Source organism: Papio anubis, chromosome X (genome assembly GCF_008728515.1).
Source record: "Papio anubis isolate 15944 chromosome X, Panubis1.0, whole genome shotgun sequence".
In the NCBI taxonomy this organism is placed as follows: Eukaryota; Metazoa; Chordata; class Mammalia; order Primates; family Cercopithecidae; genus Papio; species Papio anubis.
This window is the reverse complement of record NC_044996.1, coordinates 1,740,296-1,766,633: the sequence shown is the minus strand read 5'-3', so window position 1 is coordinate 1,766,633 and position 26,338 is coordinate 1,740,296. Positions and strand designations below refer to the sequence as shown.

Genomic DNA, 26,338 nt, shown 5'->3' with positions numbered 1-26,338 from the left:
GCTCCCAGGATGGAAGGGCCCTGGCAACAACGTGGGTATTCATCTATCTGGCCAAGACATCCACTGAGTGCCTTCTGCAAACTGAGCACCTTGCTAGGCACTGTGGGATCACCAAATGGAAGGGCAGCTTCCGCCTTCCAGAGTGGATGGCACCAGGCCCTGCTGGGCAGGATAGGACTGGAACCCACTTCTCTGTGGCATGTGCCAGCAGTGGGCCCCACCTACGGTTTGGTCCATGGAGATGACCATAGCCCTTGCCTGGAGGCTAGTCTGAAGTCAGGCTTCTGCCAGCCTTCTGCATCTGGTCACCACCCTGTGACTGTGACACCTCTGAAATGACTCAGGTGACTCTGGTATATCTCCTCCTGGGGTGCCACACAATTGCCCATGGAAGGTCACAGTCACTGCTCCTGACATCCGAGACAAACCGAGGGCTGCAGCATGGCTTTCAGTTGACTCTAACCCTGCTCCCTCTTCCTTCTCCCACCCCAAACTGACAACTCTTTCCCCAGCCCAATAAGAATGAACACAGGGAGGCCACGATTCAACCAAGTACAAAGGCAGCTTGCTTTATTCTCAAGATGCAGGGGGAAGGGGTGGTGCAGCTTGTCTGCCTCCAATCTGGGGCTCTCCAAGCCTGAGGGGCACCCCCAGGCAGCCTAGTTCACACGTGCAAATCCTTAGGAGGCTGGGGGCCTCTCCTTCCCAGTCAGCCCACCACCTCACTGGGGTCCAGGTTGCGGATCGCCACCAAGTCCTCTCCAGGCCGCATGGCCCAAGGTCTTCCACTGCTGCTCACGGGGCTTGGCTTCTAGACCCCTTCTAAGCACCTTCTTCAGTTCATTCAGAAGAGAAGCCCCTGCTCCAGATGGTGTGGGGCGCAGAACGGGCTCTGTGACTTCTTGGTGGACACCCTGCAAGACCCCTCCGTTCCTGCAGTCTTGCTCTCTCTCTCAGTCACTGGGGAAACAGGTGCCCCCCAAAAGCTCCCCGTTCCCACACCTCAGAGTGGAAGCCACCAGAACAGCTGCTTCCCATTCCTCCCACCTTTCCCTCCCCTTCCCTCCCATCCATCCCCAGCCCTCCCTCCCGATCTTCCTCCCCAACTCCCTTCCCAGCCATCAGTGGAGGGGGGAGTTCCACCTCTGCCAGGCTGCCTGAAGGAGCTGCCAGCCCCCAGGTCAGGTCCACAAAACAAAACAACTATTGGCAAGCACAGAAAGGGAGAAAAACCACAAAAATCGGGGTGCCTTTGTCTACAAATAACTGCAGCGGGGAGAGGCCGAGCTCAGCAGCGAAGCCGGACACTCTCTTGTGCTCCTTTCAGCTCAACTTCCCTGTCTGCAAGTACACGGGTCGGGTGGAGAGATCACTGGGGGTGTGTGTGCGTGCACGTGCAAGCACACGCAAGAGCATGGGGAATGGGAAATGCACACGCACAGCCGAAGGGGTGCCCATTACAGGTGTGCCCCCAATACTGGCCACTAGCGTGGTCACTTGACTTGGGCAGAAAGAAGAAAAGCGTCCCTTCTCCTCAGGGGCTTCTCTCTGCTAACAAAGCCCTGTGCGCACACCTAGACGGGGAGGTGTGTGCATGCGCACAGCGAGCACGCGCGCACACACACAATCTCTATAGGAGAGTGAGGGCCGGGGCCCCAGGGGGCTCCTTGGGCCTGGGCCGTGCACCCGCCCGGGCAGCTCACACAGTAGTGACCGAGAGGAGAGGGTTGTAGACCCGCTTGCCATCAGCCGAGCGTGCGCCATGGGCCAGCATCTCCTGGATGGTGATCCAGTTGTCCAGGATCTTCTTGTTCCGCTTCTTCATGGTTTTGCGGTGGCTCAGGGCAATGATGTTGAGCTCGGGCTTGCTGTCGCCATTCTGCTGCTCCCGCAGGCACTCCAGCCGGCTCTGCATCATGAACTCGCGCCGCTTCCGCTGTTCGCGGGCTCGGATCAGGTGCTGCTTCCGCTCCTCCTTGCTCCAGTAGCGGCCCATCTTCATCTCGCTCACTGCGTCGTCGTCGGTAGTCATACCGCTGCGCTCCTCCCGGATCTTCAGGGCACGGGCTTTCAGCAGCCGATCTCGCACGGGCCGCTTGGCCACGTAGCGGGTTCCATCGCTGCGCACCTTCACCTTCCACTCCATGCGCGGTGCTTCAGTGGCCGCGGTCGCCACCCCACCCACCCGAGGGCCACCGGCCAAGCTCAGGGGACCGTGGCCCAGCTCCTCCAGGCCTCGCGTCGGGGCCAGCTGCACGCAGCTGTGGTAGTGCTCGCCCTCCTGGCCCTGGCCGCGGTGGCGCCGCGAGAGGTAAGGGCTGCCTTCGGGGCCCACGCGCTCCAGGGTCAACCCGGTCTTGGGATTGCGGCGGCCGCGCTCCTCCGCATGCTGCCTCCGGCCGGCCTCAGGATCCCGGGAGAGGGACCGGAACTTGGTGGGGCTCCCCGGTGGAGGAGCTGCCTTGGCGGGGGTGGCAACAGCGGGGCCGGGAGGGGTCCGGTTCAAGTTGGAGTTGCCGGCCGCAGCCCGCCGCAGGGGACTCTCAGGCAGGGGTTCCACGAGCAGCGGGGTGCTGCGGCAGCTCTCCCCAGTGTTGTAGGCGCTGGTGCTGTCCTTGTCCGACTTCTCAGGCAGCTCGGAGATGTCAGACAGCTCGTGCTTCTTGGGCTCGCTGGCCGCCAGGTCGTAGAGGCTCTCCTCCTCCAGCAGCCAGGCCTTCATGCAGCGCTCACGCAGCTGCTGCATCTTTTGCGCCCGCAAGATGTTGCGGCACTTGAATTCCAGGTGCCGTAGCTCCTCCTCCAGCATGGCCATCTCGTGGCCCAGGCTCTCGTTGCGGTTGACGTCCAGGGCACTGTTGCCTCCGGAGGCCCGGGGAAAGAGGAGGCCCAGCTGGTTGCCGTTCTCTAGGTGGCACTTGATCTCCAGGAGCTCGCGGTAGCGCTCATACTCCTCATCCGTGAGGCCCGGGACGTCGCCAGCTCCCAGCCCCGCCCCCTCGGCCAGCAGAGAGTCCATGCTGAAATGGAAGTCCCGGCTCTGCAAGGCGTCCCCTTGCAGGCCAAACTTGCGCAGGCTTCCCGGGGTGTTGGTGGAGCTCGGGGGTTCGTCCCCCAGCAGGTCGTGCTCAGAGCTCTCTTCGTTCCGGGTGCTCTCGTCAGTCCGGCCCACCCCGCTGTCCAGCTCCTGGCTGTTGCTCAGGCCTGGGCCTGCGTCGGGAGCCCCCTTCTCCTCTTCGTTTCGGAGCTACAGCAGAAAGGTAAGTACCGCTCAGTTAGGTCCCATGGACAGGGATGTCACGGGATGTCACAGGAGGATTGAAAGGGCTTCAGACCTGGTTCATTTTCCTGCCAAGCATTGGGAGACCCTGCACAGCCTCAGCGCCTTCCACCCAGTTCTTTCCTTCTTGCCCTCCCCACCAGCGCCCTTCTCCTTCCTCACCTGCTGGGCAGGGGGTGATTTCAGTTTATGAGCACGCAGCTCCCCCTCATTCTCAGAGCCAAAGTCATCCAGGAAGTCATCCCGGTCGCTGTCCTTCCACCGTTTCGCCAGCTGTGGAGACAGGCCCTGGTGTCCCCACAGCTTCAAGGACCTCCCCATATACCCTTCTTGTCTGCTCTGGGCCCCACGCTTGGTTTCTTTGTTTCAGTGAAGTTCAACAACCTGGGGGGCAGGGTCCCAGCCCACTCAGCCTTCAGAGGCCAGAAGGGGAAACGGGCCCTGAGAGACCCCTGCCCACCCGCCCTCCATCAACTCCAGGTTGTTGGCACATCTGTGCCCTAGTCACAGCCAGCAGCTTCCAAGACAGAAAGCCTGATGTCGTGGCCCTGGGTCGCCCTGCCAGGCACACACACCTGGCTCTCAGGTCGGGCCACCAGCAGGGAGATGTTGGTGTTCTCTTCCTGGCTCAGGATGGCCACCGCCTCTTCCCGGTTCTGGACGTCCACACCGTTAATCTGAGGCAGGCCAGGGTACAATCAACAAGGATGCTAGGGCTGGCCCTAGGGCAGACCCTGGGCGAGTGCAGGGAGCCCAAGCACTCTGGGCTCCGCTGGGCTAGGCTGGGGCTTGAGCTCCGGGAGGATGTAACTAAGTGGAGGGTACCAGGGAGAGGGTGGCCTGGCTCTTGCAAGAACCAATGTGTGCTCAGGACAGCATGGAGTGGAGCAGAGGGAGAGGGGTCTGGAGGTTTCAGAGCAGCAGGGGCCCTGGATGCCAGCAAATCCCATAGGCACATGGGAGTCACTGGGATGAGTGGGCAGGAGAGAGATGAGACTCAGCCTGGGTTTGGGACATGGCAGGCTGCTGGGCCTCAGGCTTGGCTCTTAGTGGGAGAGAGCTAGGGACTGGCTAAAGAGAGGTGGCTGGGCCGACAGGTGCAGCGGGGCCTTGGGCCAGGCCTGCAGCCTGCAAGTGCTCACCTGGATGATGCGGTCTCCCTCTCGGATCCGGCCGTCTTTGGCTGCAATGCTGTTGGGATTTACCTGCAGGACACACACATCTTGGGGACTTGGTGCCTAACATGCCCTTTCAGTAGAAGGGAGCAGGCGCACCTCAGGGGCCTCCAAAGCAAGCTGAAGGCTCTCTGGCTCCCCTTCCAGCCCCGAGGCCCAGAAAGCAGGGCAGAGGCTGCGGAGTAGTCGCCTCTCCCTGCCCCTGCCCCCGGCACTCCTAGGCTCCTCTGCATGGAAGCCTGTGCTTTTGGTCAGCCCTGGGCATTGGTGGGAAGTAGGACATTGTCCATCTGGAAGGGTGGCTTTAGTGGGATGCTGCTAGTAGGGAGGGGAGCGAGGGGCCATCCCCCTCCTGGGGATACACAGACATCTGCCCAAGATGGGTTCAGGAGAAGACTAGAAAGCAACCCTGTTGCTCGTTCTCAGGCCCATCTGCTGTCCCACCCGGACACAGGCCTCTTTCTGCAGATGACTGCCTCAGTGGACAGTGGCTGAAGCCGTCGACCATCCTCGCCTCACCACGCAGTACCCTAGCTGTGATGCCCTGTCTCTGCTAGCTGGGACCTCACGGGCAGCCTCTGAGCCATGGGCAGGCCACATGGAGGGGCCTCGGGGCTGGGGCATACCCGTCTGCATACCTCTCCGACATAAATGCCCAGGTCCTCCTCGTCGTCCGTGCGGTAGCAAACCATCAGGCCCAGCTTGTCCCGGTGGCTACTTTTATACAGCTCCACTTCCTGCCACGAGGGGTCCGGGAGGAAGCAGAGGTAGAAAGCCCCAGAAATGCGTGAGTGAGGGAGCAGGCAGCACAGCCTAGCCCCTCAACCCGCAGCCCCTCAGCTTCCTCTGGGACCCCTGAGCTCAGTTTCCAGTCCCCGCTTTGAGGGTCTCTCTTACCATCCCACGTGGCGCATGTACTCAGTGGTCTCCCTCCCAGGAAATGCGCGAGGCACACACACAGGCACAGGACACAGAAGACAGACATGCATGGGACGTGGACTCACCAACATGGACGGAACATGTAACCTCACCCGCACCCTCCCTGACTCAGCCAGACACGTGCCGGAAGGGCCACAGGGTCAGGCCTGGGCAGGAAGGCACGCAGGCGTCGGGGCGGCTGCCACAGCTGGCTGCGGGCCCTAGCCTGGCCACCCGGCTCACCTCATACTCCAGCTCGTCCAAGCGGTCTGCCTCCTGCGGGCCGCCCTCCATAAATTCCGCTGGGTCATAATACTCATGGCTGATGGGGGGGCTGCCCAGGAGAAGGTGGGGGTCAGACCGGCTGGCTGTCCTCTCACACCTCAGCCCCAGCTCCCAGGCAGGCCAATCCCAGCGTGCCTGGCATGGAGACCTGCTCTGCTTGTGCTCTCAAGGGTGGGTGGCCCAGCTGCCTCCTGCAGAGCTCCTTCCTGGGCAACATGCAGCCATGCAAAGACCGGGGACACTTCTCGCACCTGAGTGTGCGGCATCCACACGGAGGACCTGCACATGCCTAGCTCGCCCGTCCCGCAGACCAGACTCCTCCAACCACACCAGCTGGCAGGGACTGACTTCTCCAATCTCTAGGTGCCCACCCACCTGCCCAGTACTGGCCCCACTCATGCAACGCCCCCAGGAGTTATCCAGGCCCTGGAGGACTTCTGCAGAGCAGAGGGAGGCCCACCCTACCTCCAGGGGCTGCCTTCCTGGCCCCCAAAACTAAGATTGGCTGCTCATGGCCCTGTGGCCTACCTCCCCACAGCCCGAGCTAAGATTAGCAGAATGAGGCAGCGCTCACGCGGTCATGAGCCACCAGGCCTGGATGAAAGGCCCTTCTTCCGGTCAGGCCAAAGAAAGAAGCCGAAGAGATGGAGGAAATTCAGAGCAGGTAGAGGAATGAGACAGACAAGGGATGCAAGAAGATTCAAGGAGTGATGCTTGTGAGGCAGCAGAGGAGAGAGGATGGAGGAGTAGGAGCTGAGGCCCTCAACCCTGGCACTTCCGGCAGCGTCGTCCCGGACAGGAGGGTCCTCCCTCGGCCCTGGGGGTAGATACAACGGGGCACCTTCTGGAGCCCGGCCCAAGGCTAGAGGCCTGGAGGTTTTGGAGCCCTCGGATACCACGGTCAGCTCTGGAGGCCGAGGGGCCTGCTTCCTGCCCAAGAGGGTGGTGTGCAGATGGCCACCCCAGGTGGCCTGCCCTCTCTGGAGGCAGGGCCCGGGGCCCTCCTGAGGGCGACTCACAGCTCAGAGAGGACGTACGGCTCCAGGATGACCATGGGCGGGGTGGGCGGACGCAGCTTGCCCAGCGCCATGATATGCTCGAAGGTGATGTCGGTCTGAGTGCCACTGTCCACCAGCTGCAGATCATGACAGGAGCTGTCCCCCCGGAGGCGGGGGCTGCGTCTCAGCACCTGGATCACCAGGGGCTCCTTGGAGGAGCGCAGGGCCTGCAGAGTTTGCTCCTGAGACAGCTTGGAGAGCTCCTTCCCGTTCACCTACGGCAGAGACACGCCTCTGTAAGAACCCTCAAGGGCCCACTCCTCCCCTGTGAGGTCAAGGCAGAGGCCCTAGCTGGCAGGACCTGGGCTGACAACCAGCACCCTAATCCACTCAAGCAAGGAATCTGCTCTCTGTCTGCAGCCCTGGCTACCTTTGGTGCCCCCGTTCCCAGGCAAGCCCCACTGCTCAGCCTTCATCCCACTGAAGGCCAGCTGGGGATCGCCAAGTCACACCAAGGGCTGGGGGACCCAGCCTCTGTGCACTGGGTCTGGAGGCTGTGATACCACCCTACAACGTCCTCCAGACTCTGCTTGAGCTCTCCTGGTCTCTCCCCATTCGGACCCGCTTCTTTCTAGGGCAGCACTAAGGCCAGAGCTAGCATGAAGAAGATCCCATTGAGTTCCTTAGCACTGACTGGACCGTAACAGCCAACACTCAGTGAGCATCTGTGTTGTGCTCATTCAACATCAAGCAAGAGGATGACCTTGACTCTTCAGATGAGCTGAGTCTCTCAACAAATGTCTACTCACTAGGGAGGGCCAGGGTCAGGTTAGGGGACAAGTAGGAAGATGCCTAAAGATATGGTGTTGTATCCTCACAGCGGCAACTGACTTGCCCAAGAGAAAAGGCTTTGACATACAAGAAACCCCCGGAACTGCAAAGTAGCCTAAAAGAGGTGCCAGGAAAGTGGTCCTTATAAAGCCACCACTGGGCCGGGCACGATGGCTCACGCCTGTAATCCCAGCACTTTGGGAGGCTGATCACAAGGTCAGGAGATTGAGATCATCCTGACTAAAACGGTGAAACCCCGTCTCTGCTAAAAATACAAAAAAATTAGCCGGGCGTGGTGGTGGACGTCTGTAGTCCCAGCTACCCGGGAGGCTGAGGCAGGAGAATGGCGTGAACCCAGGAGGCGGAGCTTGCAGTGAGCGGAGATTGTACCACTGCACCCCAGCTTGCGTGACAGAGCGAGACCCCGTCTCCAAAAAAAAAGCCACCACTGTTTTTTGGGCACGTGCCATGTGCTACATTCTGGGAAAGACCCCTGATGTGGGGTCCCCCAAAAAAAGGTCCTAACCCCCAACAACCTTGAGGGAGATGCCATTATTGCAGATGAGGAAACCGCGTCAGCAAGCTCAGCAAGGTGGTGGCGCTGAGTCAAGGTCATGAGCCAGGACAGGCTGCCCGGTGGCCAGAAGGAGGGGTCAGGGAGGAGGCGGCCATCGAGGGCCAGGGCCCAAGGTGGAAGCGGCTGCACAGAGTCCTCTGCTGTTCCGAGTTGTGCGAATATTAGCAAGTTTACAAGAACTCTCTGTCCTGCATTCTCAGGGCAGCACCTCCCTCCCCGGGTTTCTCACAGAGGTATCAATTCCGACGGCAAAATCTTGTCTTAGTGCCTGCAACACAGTAGAACCACCGCTGTAGGAGTCTTTTCGGGAAGACAGATATCACAGGAGAGCCCAGCTTGTCCTCGGAACCCCTGTGGCCTCAGCAGTGGCTCCTGCGTTACCTTTTTTCGACTTATGTCCTTGTAGATAATCATTGAAGTTTTCTATGTCTCCCTTGTCCCCCAAATTTGTCATATTCTGAAAAGAGCTTGTTGTCAAAATCAGTTTTGTCTGATTATAAAAGAAACACATGTTCATTTTTTGTTTTTTGGGGCTTTTTTTTTTTTTTTTTGGTTGGAGTTTTTTTTTGTTGCCCGGGCTGGGTTCAGTGGGATGGTTTTTGGCTCACTGCAACCTCCACCCCTGGGCTCAAGCAATTATCCTGTCTCAGCCTCCCAAGTAGCTGGGACTACAAGTGTGTGCCACCACGCCCAGCTATTTTTTTTTTTTAGACAGTCTTGCTCTGTCATCCAGGCTGCAGTGCAGTGGCACAATCTTGGCTCACTGCAACCTGTCTCCTAGGTTCAGGTGATTCTCCTGCCTCAGCCTCCCCAATAGCTAGGATTACAGGCACCCACCACCACACCTGGATAATTTTTGTATTTTTAGTAGAGATGGGGTTTCACTATGTTGGCCAGGATGGTCTCGAACTCCTGACCTCAAGTAATCCTCCTGCCTCAGCCTCCCAAAGTGCTGGGATTACAGGCATGAGCCACCGCACCCGGCCATGCGGCCTATTTCCTTCCAGTCTGTTTTCTATTTGTGCCATTTTGCAGCTGCAGGCCCCTTAAGGTCCATCCACACCAGTGGACCATCATGTTCATCATCACATCACTAAGGCTGGCTTTGATTTTTTATTATAAAGAATGTGGCAAAGACACATTTCGGGGTGCATTTTGCACATTTTTCATACTTAAATCTTTGTGTAACCAGTGGTTGTCAAAGTGGATAAAATTTCTTGAGGTGCAATTTCTGGATCAAAGACTATAAAGGAAACAGCTTTCAGCTAAGAAGCTATTTGTTGGAAGACCATAAGAATGTCAGTCGGGACAGGGCACGCTGTGCTTGGTGGAGAGGCTGCAGTGAGAAAGGCAGGATGGAAGAGGGTGGGCGGCAGCAGAGTGTGGGTTCAGGAAGGCTGTAGACAAAGGGACATGACGGAATGGCCTCAACACTCTCAGCAGCAGTGACTAGAGCCAACTGAAGCTGGGAAATTTGGGAGCCAGTTGTCAAACACAGCCATTATTGATATTGTAACTGTAGAAATGTACAGGTAACTGAATGATATTAACAACAAAGTCAATAAATCCTCGGAACACATCACTGTCTAATTATCTTACTACACTTTTCTGTCATCTGTGCTCTTGGGGTTATTCACATCTGGCGTGGGAGGTGGGAATACTCTGATGGTGTGTGCATTCCCCCCAACTCCAAGCTCAGTGACATCGCAGTGGTGGCTTGAAATCGGCTATAGTGGCAGCATTTACACCAAGGAAATCGGCAAATGCTCCAAATCAGGGCTTTTTGTCTGGGAACATTTACCAGCTTACCACTGCCCTTGAGGAGAAGCCAAAACACAAGCAGAAGGGCTCGGAGCTGTCCTCAGGGTTTCTTCCTGAACTCCCGGGGCAGGACAGCAAGCAGGCAGCGGGATGCTCAGGTGACAGCGATGACAGAGAACGCAGGAATGCCTTTCTCCCTGGAATCATTACCCAGCAGCAGTGTTGCTATGGAAACTGAGGAGAGCTTGCTGGGCGGGCTGGTGGAGGCTGGGATGTCAAGAGGGGGATGGGCGCATGCACAGCCTCAGCACCTCAGATCAACAGCAATCAGAGTGATCGCCTGTGACAGCCAGGCAAGTCTTTGGGGGGAAGCCACTGGCTCTTGAAGCCTTCTCTCTCTCTCTCTCTTCCTCATCAGGTCATGCTGGACCCCCAAGGAAGAAATGAACTCCTCTCTGGGGAGGGGCTAAGGGCTGCCAACAAGGTGGGACAATATGGGGCCATGAGCATAGAGGTACAGGGCCAGGCACATGGTAAGGAGCCACATTGTGGCCCTTCTGATAACAGCAGCTCTTCCAGTTCTGCTCAGAGCCCTGCCCCCGCCACCCCCAACCATCCTGACGTAGCACACTGGTAAAGCCACCCCTGTAATGCCCCAACTTTCAGATTGCCTAGTCGACCACTCCAGTCTCTAAAAGGCACAAACACTCAACATGGCCCCACCAAGACAGAAGACCTAGTCCACGCCCTGGCCAAGCAATTCCAATTGGATCAAAGACCTACAGGGACAAAGCAAAACAAGAGAACAATATCTTTACGGTGTGGGATAGAGATGAAATTCTCAATATTTCAAATGGGCAAGCAATAATGGAAGAGATGTAAAACTTCTAGATGACAAAAGACACCCTAAATGCAGTATAAAGGCGGGCTCAGAGAGCCTTACAATGCACGGACCTCATAATGGGTTTTCCAGAATATGCAAATAATTCCTACAAAACAAGAAGAAAACACAGACACAAACAACTCAAGAAGAACATGGGCAAAGGATATCAACAGGTGCTCAGGGCAAAGGGGACCCACCAGCAAGCACCTGGAGCCATGAGATAGGAGGAGACGCCCTTCAGAACCGCCACCAGGAGGACCAGGAGGATGTGGGCATGAAGGCCACAGCGGCCAAACACCGGGGACAGCCCAAAGGTCTGCCAGCGGTCAAACAAACAATTCCTGGCATTCTGTATGTGCGGTTAATGGAGGCGCACATGCTTATTCATAGTATGTACTTGGTGGAAAACACGGCAGAGAGGCAAGCAGAGGAAGGGCGTCAGGGACGGGTGGGCACAGTCGGCTTCAATCTGCCTTTAATTACCTTCTTCAAGGAAAAACGCTCAGGCCAACAGGGCCCACATCAAGGCTGGGTGCCAGTGCTGGTGCTAAGTAACGCGAGATGATGCCCCATACTTCTCCAGATGCTACAGCAAGTCCAGGAGGCCTCAAGGTACCCACGCCGGAGCTCAGCCTTTTATGTGTGATTGTCTAATTACCTCCCTTTCGTTAGACTACAAACCCCAAGAGAGCTTCACCCTGAGTTCTACTTCCATCCCAACTCCTGGCAGTTTGCTAAAGACAAAAGTTTAATGTTTCTTGGCTGAATTAAAATTTTATATATTTCCATAATTTATTGAATATATATTAATGACCTGTAATTTATCTGATCTATCTTTTAAAAAACAATAATAAGAAATGGGAGGCCGGGCGCGGTGGCTCAAGCCGGTAATCCCAGCACTTTGGGAGGCCGAGACGGTCAGATCACGAGGTCAGGAGATCGAGACCATCCTAGCTAACATGGTGAAACCTCGTCTCTACTAAAAAATACAAAAAACAAAAAACAAACAAACAAAAAAAACAAAACTAGCTGGGCGAGGTGGCGGGCGCCTGTAGTCCCAGCTACTCAGGAGGCTGAGGCAGGAGAATGGCGTAAACCCAGGAGGCGGAGCTTGCAGTGAGCTGAGATCTGGCCACTGCACTCCAGCCTGGGCGACACAGCGAGACTCCGTCTCAAAAAAAAAAGAAAAAAAAGAAGAAACAAGGTTTCACCATGTTGCCCAGGCTAGTCTCTAACTCCTAGGCTCAAGCCATCTGCTTAGTCCTCCCAAAGTGTTGGGATTACAGGCATGACCCAGCCCCTGGGTCTGATGTACCCAGACTCTACTAAAAATACAAAAATTGCCTGGCGCGGAGGCTCACGCATGTAATCCCAGCACTTTGGGAGGCCAAGGCAGGCAGATCACCTGAGGTCAGGAGTTCGAGACCAGTCTGGCCAACAGAGTGAAACCCCGTCTCAACTGAAAATACAAAAATTAGCCAGGCATGATGGTGCACGCCTGTAACCTCAGCTACTTGAGAGACTGACGCAGGAGAATCACTTGAACCTGGGAGGTGGAGGCTGCAGTGAGCTGAGATTGCACCACTGAACTCCAGCCTGGGCAACAGAGTGAGACTCCATCCACCCCCCATTCCCCCCCAAAAAAGTCTCCTTCATCAAGTGCAAGCCTCCCTCCTTTGGAACAATTCATAAGAAATCCACTTTGCTTCTAGTATGTGGAGAGTGGGGATTGTTGACTGAGCTCATTATCACAAAACTCTCACTATTGAATGTTTCCTTCATTGAGAGCAACCTCCCTCCTTTGGAACAATCCAGAAGAAACTCACTTTATCTTGCAACACTTCGCGTACCTGAAGCCCACTCAAATGCCCCTTGTCCCCCCTCGTCCGGGTTCCCAGTGACTCTCATCTTCTCCAGTGCTCCTGTGCCATCCTGACCACATGCTGGGCATCATGCTTCCCCTAAGCGAGGCCACCCTGTGGCAGTCAACCCTGTTGATTGGGTAGTGAGCTGGCAGCCAAGCAAACCCTCAAAGCCTGTTCACAAAGACCCCTCCTCCATCCCATGCTAGCGCGATAGATTTTGTCGCCATTTCCTTTCAAATCACACTGAGGAGGCAGAGGAGCACAAAGATGAAAATACAAGTCCCTGGTACTCCGCTGCCCCAGGGAGTGCAGCAGCCTGTGAGCACAACACGGCTCAGCCAGGAGCTTGATGTGCCCTATGGCGACTCTTCAGCATACAGATCTATTTCCTTCCTGATTTGTTGGAGGAGCTCACCTGGGGAGTGAATGTAGACAAGAACAGGAGAGGCCCAAGGAGAGTCCTGGGGCACCCTGACATTGAGCTGGCTGGGGAGAGAGACTAGGAAGTCCCGGGAGGGAAGCTGAGGAGCAGCTCAATGCACTGGGTCGGAGCCCGGGAGAGGAGGGCGGAAAGTGTGACCTCTGGATTTGCTAAAAGGTGGGAGGGGGCCGGGTGGGGAAGCTCGACCTGCATCGACACAGCCTTCTGGAGCTTTTTGCAGAGAAGGAGCAGGGGCAGCTCGGGCAGAGGAGCTCTCGTTTGGGTTTTCAGGGACATCAGAGCGGCGGCTGAGTACCAATGAAAGAGCAATTCGCAAGGCCAGGGAAAATGCTGGCACCACTTTCCCCGCATGAGGGGGACATGCGGGCAGGGGAGGGGGACACAGGGACAGGGGAGGGGGCAACACGGGGCAGGCGAGGCAGGCATCACGCGAAGTCGGTCCCACGGGCAGTCGCTGTGGGGTGACGATCTCCCCCAAGGCAAGGGACTGGCGGGTCTTAGGGGAGGCGCGAAGCGGGGCGCCCAGGGTGGAGAGGGCGGGGCCCCAGGCGCGCTCGCCCCACCCCCTGAGCCCGGAGCCACAGACAAAGAGCGCGCCGCAACGGCGGGGTGGCTGCGGCCGCGGGAGCAGGGCGGACCACACTCGTCCCTGCGCCGCCACGCTGGTGGCTGGACTAGCAGGACTCCTGCCCGCCGGCCCCGCCACCTCCGTCGGAGGCTGAGCTCTGTTTCCGGGCCCTGCCCCAGGCACCCTCCCGCATCCAGCGGTGGCAGGCCCACAGCCGGGTGGGGCGCGACGCCCTCTTGCTGATCAGGAATCTCTGGGAAGCGGAGAAGAGAGACCCGAGAGACTAAGAAAACAGTTGTGGCCTGGAAGACTCGCAATCCCGAGTGCTTGTCACACGGCGCCTGCGACCCCTTTCACTCTCACTGGTAACGCGCGGGATGGGAAGTGAAGCCACATCACTTCCAGGGGCCCCCGTGGCTGCCACGTTCGGACTCCCCTTACCCTACAGATGTAGAGTAGGAAACAGGCTGGGGAAGGACAGAGACAGGAAGTTATCCTCTGCCCCGGGCCGAGCTCTGACCTACCTGCTGGCTCTCAGCTCTGCCGTCTGGACTATCCAGGACACCTTGGAAGCAGTTGTGACTGTAGCTTCCAGGCCAAGTCATGCATCAGGGGGATCTTCCAACGGGGAGAGCATCGGAGGAGAAAGGAGGAGCCGCAAGCTCACTACATTCACCCACTCAGTGGCCCAGCAAAGTCCCCATTCATGTTTCCCCAGCTCGGGATTTTGAAAATTGCCCGCCCACAAGCATGTGGGAACATCTGCAGATTCCCCACACCTGCTCTCCGGGTTTCTACACACACATTTGCAGAAGCATTTGAAAGCAAGATGCCACCAGTCCCATTCTCCGTGGAACCACAACACCCTTGGCACGGAATTCCGCACTCATACAATGGGCCAGCCTCACATCTCCCCAACTGTCCCACTAACACCCTTACAGCTTTTTTAAAAAATCTAAGATTTGAGGCTGGGCACAATGGCTCATGCCTGTACATCCCAGCACTTTGGGAGGCCGAGGCGGGCAGATCACAAGGTCAGGAGTTTGAGACCAGCCTGGCAAATGTGGTGAAACCCTGTCTCTACTAAAAATACAAAAATTAGCCAGGTGTGGTGGCTTGCACCTGTAGTCCCAGCTACTCAGGAGGCTGAGGCAGGAGAACCACTTGAATCATGGAGGCGGAGGAGGTTGCAGTGAGCCGAGATTGTGCCACTGCACTCCAGCCTGGGCGACAGAGCAAGACTCCGTCTCAGAGAAAAAAAAAAAAAAAAAAAAGGCGGGGCGTGGTGGTGCGGTGCAGCCTGTAGTCCCAGCTACCTGGGAGGCTGAGGCAGGAAAATCAATTGAACCCGGGAAGCAGAGGTAGAAGTGAGCTGAGATCACACCATCACACTCCAGCCTGAGCGACACAGAGAGACTCCATCTCAAAAACAAAACAAACAAACAAAAAATCTAGGGATTCAATCAAGAAGCACACATACTACATTCGGTTGTTAGGTCTCTAGTTATTATGTCTCCTCTCTAATCTAGAAAAAAAAAAAAATATATATATATATATATGTATATTTACTTTAATGAGAATGACTTCTTGGAAGAGACCAATCCTTATAGAATGTGCCAGAGTATGAATTTGCCTGATTCAGTCCCGCGGTGAGATTCAGGATGAGCATTTTGAAAAGAGCACCTTGCAGGAGAAGCTGTATGTCTCCTCCCCAGCCCCGCATCTGGCGGCTGGCAGGGTCAGGCTGCCCCACTGTTGAGGAGGCTGTTTGATCACATGGCCCAGGTGGCGGCTGCCAGATCTCTCGCCTGTAAAGACGCAGTTTCCCTTCCTGATTCACAGGTAATTTGGGGTAATATTTGGAGACTTTGTGAATATTCTGTCCCCAACAACCTTACATCTAATGATTTTGGCATCTAGTGATGATCTTTGCCTGAATTAATTACTGCATTGGTGGCTGCAAAATGTCTCCACCGATGTGTAAGAATTCTAAAAGGGACAAAGAGGTGACAGGCCCGACAAGTAGCATGGCTGCCCACGCTCCCAACTGTGGCCGCCTGGGCAAGCCACACCACCCCGCTCCATAATTCTGTGTCCGCCCTTTCTGCCTGGGGACAGAAGAGAGAGAAACATGGGAGGGCTTCATCTCAAAGGCCTTTGAGCAGTTAGTAGGGGGAAGGGGCGTCTGGGTGTCCATGAGAGACATGTATACTGGTAGGGGTGCCGGTGACAGGGAAGGAGGGTTAGTTAGCTGCACATGGCAGGGAAGAACAAGTTATGTCCTGTAAAGACCCCACGTAGGCAACAACCCCTGGAAGTTCTGATTTAATAGGTGTGGGGTGAGGCCTCACCCTCTTATTTGTTAAAAAACAAAACAAAACAAAACAAAAACAGCTCACTTCGCCATCCATGTTAGTGTGGTTTGGGGCTACCACGGACGTACTCCCGGTCCCTACCCAAGGCCCTAGCTACCCACAGCCAGTGGGCTCCACATCACCTGGGAGCTTGTGAGAAGTGCAGAATCCCAGGCCCCATGCTGGTGGCTCAGTCAGAAAGTGCACTTTAACAAGGACTTCCGGTGGAGGGTGGCGCCGTACTGACTCAGAGCACACCCTGGAGGAACCAGGACAGACCTCAGGGAAGGCCTTCTGCACGAAGCAAGCATCTTTCCTTCCTCTCACTTCCCCTTCTCTCCCCGAATCCCAGGGTCTGTTGAAGTCTCATCAATCCACCTGGCCCCCACCTTTCTGGGAGAGTGATGGCCTCTCAGACGCCTCTGTAGTCCTGGCTCAGAAGCAGAAAGGAGGCCGGGTGCGGTGGCTCACGCCTGTAATCCCAGCACTTCGGGAGGCCAAGGCAGGCGGATCACTAGAGGTCAGGAGTTTGAGACTAGCCTGGCCAACATGGTGAAACCTTGTCTCTACTAAAAACACAAAAAGTAGCCAGGCGTGGTGGCAGGTGCCTGTAATCCCAGCTACTCGGGAAGCTGAGGCGGAATTGCTTGAACCCAGGAGGCGGAGGCTGCAATGAGCCGAGATCACGACACTGCACTCTAGCCTGGGTGACAGAGCCAGACTCTGTCTCAAAAAAAAAAAAAAAAAAAAAAAAAAGATAGGAAAGAGGAGTGTCCCACACCTTGCACAGGAAAAGCCAACCACTTCCGGAAGCCATTATCAAGATCAACCTTCAGGTACATGTTCACAGCTTTCCAGGCACGTGGCCCAGCAACTAAACTCATCCTCCCACCCACCTCAGGCTAACCTGACTGGCTAAGGGCACAGTTCACATCTAGCAACAATCAAAGCAATGTTCCCTCTGCAGCGTTTCTCATTTCCAATGCTCCAAGCAGCCATGAGGACAGGCAGAATGCACTGAAAGGGAGGACATCTTGTCCAGTCCCAGGCTGCTCAGCCTCGCCTAACTCCTGTGCAAAATGACCATATATGCCTCCGCTTTGTTCCCTGTCCATCTGTTTTCTTTCTTTCTCTCTCTCTCTCTCTCCCTCTCTTTCTTTCTTTCTTTTTTTTTTTTTTTTTTTCCAGACACAGTGTGGCTCCATTGCCCAGGCTGGAGTGCAGTGATGCAATCATGGCTCACAGCAGCCTCCAACTCCTGGGTTCAAGCAGTCCTCCTGCCTCAGACTCCCCAGTAGCTGGGATTAGAGGTGCAAGCTACTACGCCTGAGCAATTTTTTATTTTTGTAGAGATGAGGTCTCAATATGTTGCCCAGGCTGTCCTAACTAATATTATACTATGTCACACTTCTTCAAAACTTGGAGGTCCCTTTCCTGAAATTCTCAGAATAATACTGGACATTCTTCTGTCACTGGGCATTAACTGTGACATACCCAGATGTAAGGCCTTCTCCATGTAACTTCCTTTTTCATTATTTTTATTTTATTTATTTACTTATTTATTTGAGACAGGGTCTCGCTGTGTCACCCAGGCTGGAGTGAGTGGCTTGATCTTGGCTCATGCAACCTCCACCTGCTGGGTTCAAGCAATTCTCCTGCCTCAGCCTCCCGAGTAGCTGGGACTACAGGCGCATGCCACCATGCCCGGCTAATTTTTTGTATTTTGTTTTTTTTGTTTTGTTTTGTTTTGTTTTTTGAGATGGAGTTTCGAGCCCAGGCTGGAGTGCAATGGCATGATCTCAGCTCACTGCAACCTCTACCTCCTCCCAGGTTCAAGCAATTCTCCTGCCTCAGCCTCCCGAGTAGCTGGGATCACAGGCATGCGCCATCATGCCCGGCTAATTTTGTATTTTTAGTAGAGACGGGGTTTCTCTATGTTGGTCAGGCTGGTCTCGAACTGCTGACCTGAGGTGATCCACCCGCCTCGGCCTCCCAAAGTGCTGGGATTATAGGCATGAGCCACTATGCCCGGTTAATTTTTTGTATTTTAGTAGAGATGGGTTTCACTCATGCTTGGCCAGGCTGGTTCCCAACTCCTGACCCCAAGGACCTCACCGCATCTCTCGGCCTCCCAAAGTGTTGGGATTACATGTGAGCTCACTATGTCCGGGCCAATTTGCACTTCTTTCTTTTTGAGACGGAGTCTTGCTCTGTCACCCAGGCTGGAGTGCTGTGGCCGATCTCAGCTCACTGTAAGCTCCACCGGGGTTCCCCGCCATTCTCCCTGCCTCGCCTCCTCCGAGTAGCTGGGACTACAGGCTCTCGCCACCTCGCCCGCTAGTTTTTTTGTATTTTTAGTAGAGACGGGGAATTTCACTGTTCACAGGATGGTCTCATCTCCTTGGACTCCTCGTGTGGATCCTCGGGCCTGCCCTCAGCCTCCCAAAGTGCTGGGATTACAGGCTTCTGAGCCACCGCTGCCTGGCCCAATTTCCCACCTCTTAATGACCAACTGAATGGCCTCCCAGGCAACTCCTCCGCCCCAGTGAGAGATCCCCCGCGGGGACACATCATCTGTTTTCCTTGTCAGCAATGGCCTTCGAGGCCTGCACTCTTTCTACTTCCTCGCTATTCTTACAGGTGAGGAAACCAAGTCACTGAGCCAGTGGACCATGCAGCAACTTGTCCCTGGCCACACAACTGGCAGTTGGTGACTGCCTCCATTCCTATCTCTACGCTGCACTGCCTTCTCTGGCAGGGCCCCTGAAGTAGAAGGAAGGAAGGGACGCCTTTCCCCCCGGGATGCGTGCATGTGGCCATGGAGTTCCTGTTCTAAAGCTTTGGTGAGGTTTGTCACTGGGTGGTAACCTGCACATCTTCAGTGTGCAGAGGGCAGGTGTTCATATGTCATACATGAACCTGGGGAACCGTCACCACCGTCAGGACAGTGGCCATTTCTATCTTCCCCAAAAGTGTCCTCGTGCCCCTCTGCCCATCCCTGCAACCACAAATCTTTTCTCTGGCACTATCGAATTTCATTTCAGCGGACTGGACAGTCCTCAGGAACCCCGAGGTGAGAGGGGAAAGGGCATTCTACAATCTTGGAACAACGATACAGAGCAGGATGACCTGGTCCGGAAGGTGGCAGTCAGAATTCAGTGTCCGGCCCTCTGTTCTTCCACTCCACAAGGACTTTCTCAGAGCCTGCTGCTTCCCCAGGCAGCTTCTGTGGCAGAACCAGCTGACTGAGAGACCAGCTTTCCCTGGAAGGATGGAGGCCAGCGTGGGTATGCTGGCACCATCTGGTGCTGGTGGGGTGGGTAGGCAGACTGCCCGTGTCAGACCCAAATCCCTGCTCACGGGAAGCCCCTGTGCAAGCGGGAGGGAGCCAGAGAAGCCACCTTGCTCGGTGGGTGGGAGAGCAGCTTGGAGGAAGATGTCGCTGAAGAGGGGACACTGGCTGCCACCCTTGCTCCTGCACTCAAGCAGTACTTTCTCCCCACCCACAGTTGCCTACGTGTTGGTGATGGTCTCCCTCTTATTAAAAAGGGAGCCTAGGGCCAGGTGTGGTGGCTCACTCCTATAATCCCAGCACTTTGGGAGGCCAGTACGGGTGGATCACCTGGGGTCGAGAGTTCAAGACCAGCCTGACCAACATGGAGAAACCCTGTCTCTACTAAAAATACAAAATTAGCCAGGCATGGTGGCGCATGCTTGTAATTCCAGCTACTCGGGAGGCTGAGGCAGGAGAATCGCTTGAACCCTGGAGGTGGAGGTTTCAGTGAGCCCAGAACATGCCATTGCACTCCAGCCTGGGCAACAAGAGTGAAACTCTGTCTCAAAAAAAAAAAGTGGGGGGGAGACTGGGGGAGGGGGCAAGGCCCTGTCTGCAGTGTCTCTCTGCTGAATGCCCTGCACCCAGGATGGCTGCCAGCACCATGGGGGCTCACATGTAGGTGCTTTAGGCAAGAATGCCCAGGAGACCACCAGAAGGGCTGGCCAGGTGTCCTTTGGCCTCCCCCGATGTGGACGGAGGGAAGACGACAGGTGGTCCTGACCCACTCCCCTTGTAAAGCCTGAGTAGGATGGGCGGGAGGCCAGTCCCAAGCACCAGGGATTTATCCCCTGACCATCTCCGACGTGCCCGGATGCTAGCAAGCACATCATGGTGTCAGAGAGGGAGTGCCAAGGCCGAGAGACAAGTTCAGCAGAGTGTGGACCATGATGAGATTTACGACAAGGGGGCCCGGTGGCAGTGGAGGGACATGGGCTGCAGAAAAGGCTCGGGAGCTGGGGACATGTTGCTTCCTGTCTTCCATTCTGGGCAACCGGCCTGCTTCCTTTTCCTAGCTCAACACGCAGTAATCCCCCATTTTCAGGGGAGGTCTCAGATTTTCCGAACTAGGAGGACATGATTGGAATATAGGAATGGGGCTGAGGTTCCAAAAGTGCCTGTGACGGCCCACATCCGTGGAATAAAGGAACCATGTGGTCATCTCACTAGCCACAGAAGCAGCACTGCACAATCCAACATCTCTCATGATAGAAACAAATTAGGAATAGAATGGGAACTTCCTTACACTGATAAAGGACAGCTATGAAAAAGCCACAGCTAACTTTATACTCCCTAGTGAAAGACTGGAGGCTTCTTTACCTCTAAGATAAGGAACAAGGAAAAAACACTTCACCGGCACTTCTAGTCAACATTGTACTAAAGACTCTAGCCACAGCAAATTAACAAGAAAAAGAAATCGAAGGGTCGGGCACGGTGGCAATCCCAGCACTTTGGGAGGCCGAGGCGGGCAGCATTACTCGAGGCCAGGAATTCGAGACTGGCCTGGCCAACATGGCAAAATCTCGTCTCTACTAAAAATACAAAAATTAGCTGGGCGTGGTAGTGAGTGCCTGTAATCCCAGCTACATGGGAAGCTGAGGCAGGGGAATCACTTGAACCCAGGAGGCGGAGGTTGCAGTGAGCCGAGATCACACCACTGCACTGCACTCCAGTCTGGGCGATAGAGTGAGACTGTCTCAAAAAAAAAAAAAAAAAAAGAGAAATCGAAGGCATCCAGATTGGGAAGGAAGAAGAAAAACGATTTCTATTTGCCAATGACATGATCCTAATATGCAGATAATCCTGAGGACTCTGCTAAACAAATGATACTTAATAAACAATTTTAGTAAGGTTGCAAGATATAGGATCAATGTATAAAAATCAATTTTTTTTGAGACAGAGTCCTGCCCCTGTCACCCAGGCTGGAGTGCAGTGGTGCGATCTCAGCTCACTGCAACCTCTGCCTCTGGGGTTCACACGATTCTCTTGGCTCAGTCTCGTAAGTAGCTGGGATTACAGGCACACACCACCATGCCCCGTTAAATTTTTTTGTATTTTTAGTAGAGACGGGGGTTCCACTATGTTGGCCAGGCTGGTCTTGAACTCCTGACGTCAGGTGAGCCACCCGCCTTGGTCTCCCAAAGTGCTGGGATTACAGGCGTGAGCCAACACGCTCGGCCAATCAATTGTATTTCTATACAGCAGCAATGAGAAGGCTGAAAATGAAATTAAGAAAACAATTCCATTTACGATAGCATCATAAAGAAAATACTCATGAATAAACTTAACAAAAGTGCAAAACATCATTTAAAGAAATTAAAGACCTAAATAAATGGAAAACATACCCCATGCTCATGAACAATAATCCCCAATTGATCCACAAATTTGATGCAATCTGTATCAAAATGCCAGCTGGCTTCTTTCCAGAAATTAACCCGATCCTGAAATTAATATGGAAATTTGAGGGACTTAGAATAGACAAAACAGTCTTGAAAAAGACATACAAAGTTGGAGGACTCTCATTTCTTTATTTCAAAACTTGCTACAAAACTGCAGTAATGAAAGCAGTGTGGCGCTGGCTTAAGGACAGACATTTTTCTAAAGAAGATACACAAATGGCCAACAAGCACAAGAAAAGATGCTCAACATCATTTAGCTAACAGGAAGTGCAAATCAAAATCACAATGAGATACCACTTCACACCCAGCAGGACAGCCATAACAAAAACCCAGAAAATAACAACTGTTGGCAAGGATACAGAGAAATTGGAACCCTTATATGTTGCTGGTGGGAATGTAAACTTGTTCCAGCCACTGTGGAAAGCAGTTCAATGGCTACAGGCAAATACTCCAAAGAATTAAAAGCAAGGATTCAAACAGATACAAGTAGACCAGGGTGCCGGGCGCGGTGGCTCAAGCCTGTAATCCCAGCACTTTGGGAGGCCGAGACGGGCGGATCACGAGGTCAATAGATGGAGACCATCCTGGCTAACACGGTGAAACCCCGTCTCTACTAAAAAATACAAAAAAACTAGCCGGGCGAGGTGGCGGGCGCTTGTAGTCCCAGCTACTCCGGAGGCTGAGGCAGGAGAATGGCGTAAACCCGGGAGGCAGAGCTTGCAGTGAGCTGAGATTCCACACAGCCCAAGGGGGTTGGAAGCACCTCAAATGCCCATCAACTGACGAATGGATAAATATTATGTTGTACATCACAAAATGAAATATTATTTGGAAATAAAAAGAAATTGACTACTGATACATGGATGAACCTTGAAAACATTATGATTAATGAAAGCCAGACACAAAAGGTCAGTTTCTATGAAACGTTTAGAATAAACAAATCCATAGAGACAGGAAGTAGACTGGTGGGTGCCAGGGGCTAGGAAGTTTGTAGGAGAAATGGAGGTGTGACCGCTAATGAGTGCAGGGTTTCTTCTGGGGTGATGAAAATGTTCTGGAATTACTGGTGTGGGTTGCACAACTTTGTGAATATACTAAAAACCAGTGAGTTGTACACTTCGAAAGGGTAAGTTGTACGGTAGGAGAATTATAGCTCAATACAGCTGTAATTTTGGAAGTGCTGTGAGTCATTGGCAGAAAATGGCTTGGAACACAACGCTAGGCTAGAGACTTGGGGGTTCCTAGCCTGGGGGTCCCAGGCCTCTGTGGATTGTATATGGAAGGCGCTGCAGATGCACTTGTGCTTTTTTCTGAAAATCAGACCCATGAAGTGTCTCACCCTGATAAGGTGCAGAGGCCCAAGGGGGTGCAGATGAGGTTATTCAGGGAAGACAGGGAGAAGTGTCGCCTGAAGATGGGGGAGCACCCGTGTTTAAGCTGGCCGGGAGGCAGGCACGAGGTCCCAGAAGCTGACCAGTCTTTTGGAACAAAAGCGCCTTCTCCTCTGAAGAGGCCGGGACCTGTGATGCGTCCACCTCCAGAAGCGCAGTCCCCTGGGACAGCTCATGGCCTGCACTGCTTTCCGTATCCGCTTTTTTCAGTCCTCTTGTTTTCTCTTAGCTGTAAAGGATAGTTCTCCTCCTAAAATCCCGGCTCTGATTGGGCCAAGGAGGAATGTAGAAAGTGAAAGTTTGCAGCCAAACTTCCACGGGAGTTTTCAAAGGGAGCCCAGCAGGAAAGCGCACAGAGGGTGCATGTGGTAGTGGCCCTCCTCCTGGCGGGTCTCCTTGGAGAGGGCAAGTCCATTCTATGAAGGAGAGCTTAGGGCACAGAGCAGGGAGGGCCCAGCCAGGTTCACCTCCCTGAAGGCAGGCCCAGCCCGACCTGCTGAGGCCTTCCCGGAGGGCTGTGGGGAGCCCCAAGGGCTACCGGTGTCTTTCCATGGCTCATTTCAGGCCTGGGGTGCAGCTCGGGTCGCTCTCCCCTATCCACGCGTCCCCACGAGGTTGGCCTTAAATGAAGAGCGACACCAATCCTTCTCCAGGAAAGTCAAGACGGCCCCGGAGGAATCGCTTGGAGAAATCGCTTGCCGTTTGATGGAATAACTCCCGAAAAGGAAGCAGTAGGATGGGATCCAGAGTCCCCGCCAACTAACCATTCCAGCCCCGGAATCCAACACGGATTCCACAGGACGCCCTCTCGGTCGCATTCCTATCCCGCTAGGGGGCTGGCAATGGCCACACAAGGTTTCCAAAGAGCGGGAACAAGAGACGAGGAGTGGCAGCCAGGAACTGAGAGGGAAGAAGGCGGAGGACAGCGAACGGGAGAAGCCGAGGACCGCGCACCCCCGAAGAAGGGCCGGGGAGAGGGGACCCGGAGTTCCGCCAGGCTGAGGCAAGATTTGCGTCCCCGCCCTGCCCCTCCGCTCCCGCACAAGGTGGCCAGAAGAGCTCGGCTCACAGCGTGAAGTCAGTCCCCGGATTCCTAGGAATTCTTCCCCGCGCCCCGCCCCGCCTCCCCTCACCCCCAGAGTCGTCGCCGATCCCTGCACGGGTTCCCCTACGTTCTCCCAAGCCAACACCCTTCTTTGCAAAGCACTTGATGCCTTCCCAGTCCAGACCAATAAACCCGGGAGCTGAATCCAGGCCACTAAACGCATACCTGTCTGAGCCCTGTCTGCTCCTGGGTGCCTTGACATTGACCTCCCGCCACTTAGCCCTAGGGCGTCTCAACCCACAGCATCCGGGACATTTCTCTAGACAGTTTGCAGGGTGCACACAGAAAGTACACAAATGCGGGGCCGGGGGAGCCTCCGCGCACACAGAGACGGGGCACAGGAACGCACTCACGTAGTCACGCCACGCACAGGCAAGAAGCCCCATTTCGGGCCGCGGGGCTGGGCTCCAGGTCCGAGCTCGGGGCCCCGCGTCTCATTCCCTCCCTGCGGGGCCTTCCTGGTCCACGCCCCCCAAAGCCCGGTCAAGCACTGCCACCCGCAGAGAGCCCAACCCGCTGATCCCGGCGGTGCCCACTCACCCGAGACGCCCAAGGCCCGGGAGCCCAACGTTCGGGCAGGGCCAGGCGGGAGTGGGTGTCGGGGTGGGCACGCAGCCCCCGGCCGGACTTGGACCGCGCCCGGGGACGCCCACGCACTCCTACGCTCCAGGCCCGCCGGGATCGAGATTCGGCGCCCCCCCGCACGGCGGGAGCCTGGCTCCCTCCCCCGCCCTGGGTCCTGCGGGGAGAGCGTGTGCGGGGAACTGCGCTCGTTGCTATGCAACCTCCATCCCGCGCCCGCCGCACCGCGCCTCCCGGGACGGAAGCGCGCCCCACCCGGGCCAACCCCAACTTCCCACCCCACCCGTGGCTGGTTTCCACGGAGCGACAACACTCAACAGCCCCAGGATGGGAGGGTGCGGACGGCACACTACCTTTTCCTCCTCAAGCCCTCCCGCTCTCCCACGCCCGCCGCTCCGCCGCTCCGGGCCTCCCCACTGGCCCTCTCCTTCCCGCGGAGGGCCGCGCCCCCGCCGCAGCGCTGGCAGCCCTACCTGCAGCATCACTTTGTACTGCTCCTCCGGTTTCTGGACCACGCACATATTACATCCCATGGTGCTGGCCGGCGAGAGGAGGCGGAGGGTGGGAACGGGAAGACGCCTTTCACTGGCTCGGGCGCGGGACCTCGGGTCCTGGCCGGGGCCAGCCACTCCTGGCAAGTGGGGCGGGCCGCCTAGCGGGGGAAGGGGGCACGCCCCCGAGGTGGGGCAGCAGCCCGCCCCAGGGCACTCTCGCGCCGAGGCCAGGCGCGGCATGCTCCCCTCGCACCCGGCCAGGGAGAAAAGGGCAGCGGGGGATGGGCGGGCGCGCCGGGCGTTGCCAGGCTACGGCCCCCCAGGGAGCGCGGGGTCGCGCCGGGCCGCCAGGGGCAGTCAGGGGCCGTCAGGGGCCGTGGGCCGCGCGCCTCCCCGCCCGCGCTTTCCCGCTGCCGCCGCTGCTGCCGCCTCCGGCTCCTGCCCATGGCCGCCAGCCCTGAGAGCCCGGCCTCGCGGCTCGGCGCCGCGGCCCGGCCCAGACAGGCGGCGCGGCGGCGGCGGCCCCCGCCTGCGGCCAGCCAGCGCCTGCGCTCCCGCCTCGCCCGCTGGCCGCGCCTCGGCGCCCCGCGCCCGCTCTTCGTCCAGCAGCCGCCGGTAGTTCAGCCCCGTTTGACGATGGGCAGGCGCGCCCACGGCGGCGTGTGGGAGGGGCGTGTACCGGGCGCACGCGCGCCGGGAGGGGCGGGGAAGGGAGCGGGGCCTGCTGCGGGAGGGAGCGGCGGGGGCGCAGGAGCGGGCGCGGGAAGCCGGGGGCGGGCTCTCGACGGAAGCGGGCGGGAGTCCTAGGCACTCCACGACACCTGGCGTCCGGGTCCTGAGGGGCAAGCACCCGGCGCGTCTGGGTTCGCGCTGGGATGCCGCTCTGGGAGAGAGGGGTCCTGCCAAGAGGAGCAGTCTCCTGGGTTCTGTGAGAGTCTGCGATTCCCCCATCCCAACGTCCCCACCCTGCTTCTTCTGGGGCTTCTTAAATGACTGCATCCCTCCTTCAACTCAGCCATTCCTTGCTGTCTTTGAAACGGACACCTTTGTTTAAAACAAGAAAGAAAGAGAGAAAGAGAGAAAGGGAGGAAAGAAA

At 56.1% G+C, this 26,338-nt stretch overlaps 1 protein-coding gene across 6 annotated transcripts; it reads right to left on the bottom strand.

The window, feature by feature from the left end:
- Nucleotides 1-543: 543 nt before the first annotated feature.
- On the bottom strand, nucleotides 544-25,858 carry PDZD4 (PDZ domain containing 4). 6 transcript variants are annotated; one of them, XM_009198516.4, is made up of 9 exons: nucleotides 25,222-25,858; nucleotides 6,678-6,931; nucleotides 6,233-6,475; nucleotides 5,617-5,707; nucleotides 5,094-5,192; nucleotides 4,423-4,485; nucleotides 3,856-3,957; nucleotides 3,443-3,553; nucleotides 544-3,247 (listed from the first exon to the last, which is right to left on the bottom strand). In XM_009198516.4, exons 3-9 carry the CDS (start codon nucleotides 6,238-6,240, stop codon nucleotides 1,700-1,702), a joined length of 2,022 nt encoding a protein of 673 aa, XP_009196780.1. In that variant the 5' UTR covers nucleotides 6,241-6,475; nucleotides 6,678-6,931; nucleotides 25,222-25,858; the 3' UTR covers nucleotides 544-1,699. The 6 variants fall into 6 exon arrangements, with proteins under 6 accessions (XP_009196780.1, XP_009196782.1, XP_003918513.3 ...); XM_009198518.4 differs by having other exon boundaries at nucleotides 6,187-6,475; nucleotides 25,222-25,363; XM_003918464.3 differs by lacking the exon at nucleotides 6,233-6,475 and having other exon boundaries at nucleotides 6,696-6,931.
- Between the last annotated feature and the right edge of the window lie 480 nt (nucleotides 25,859-26,338).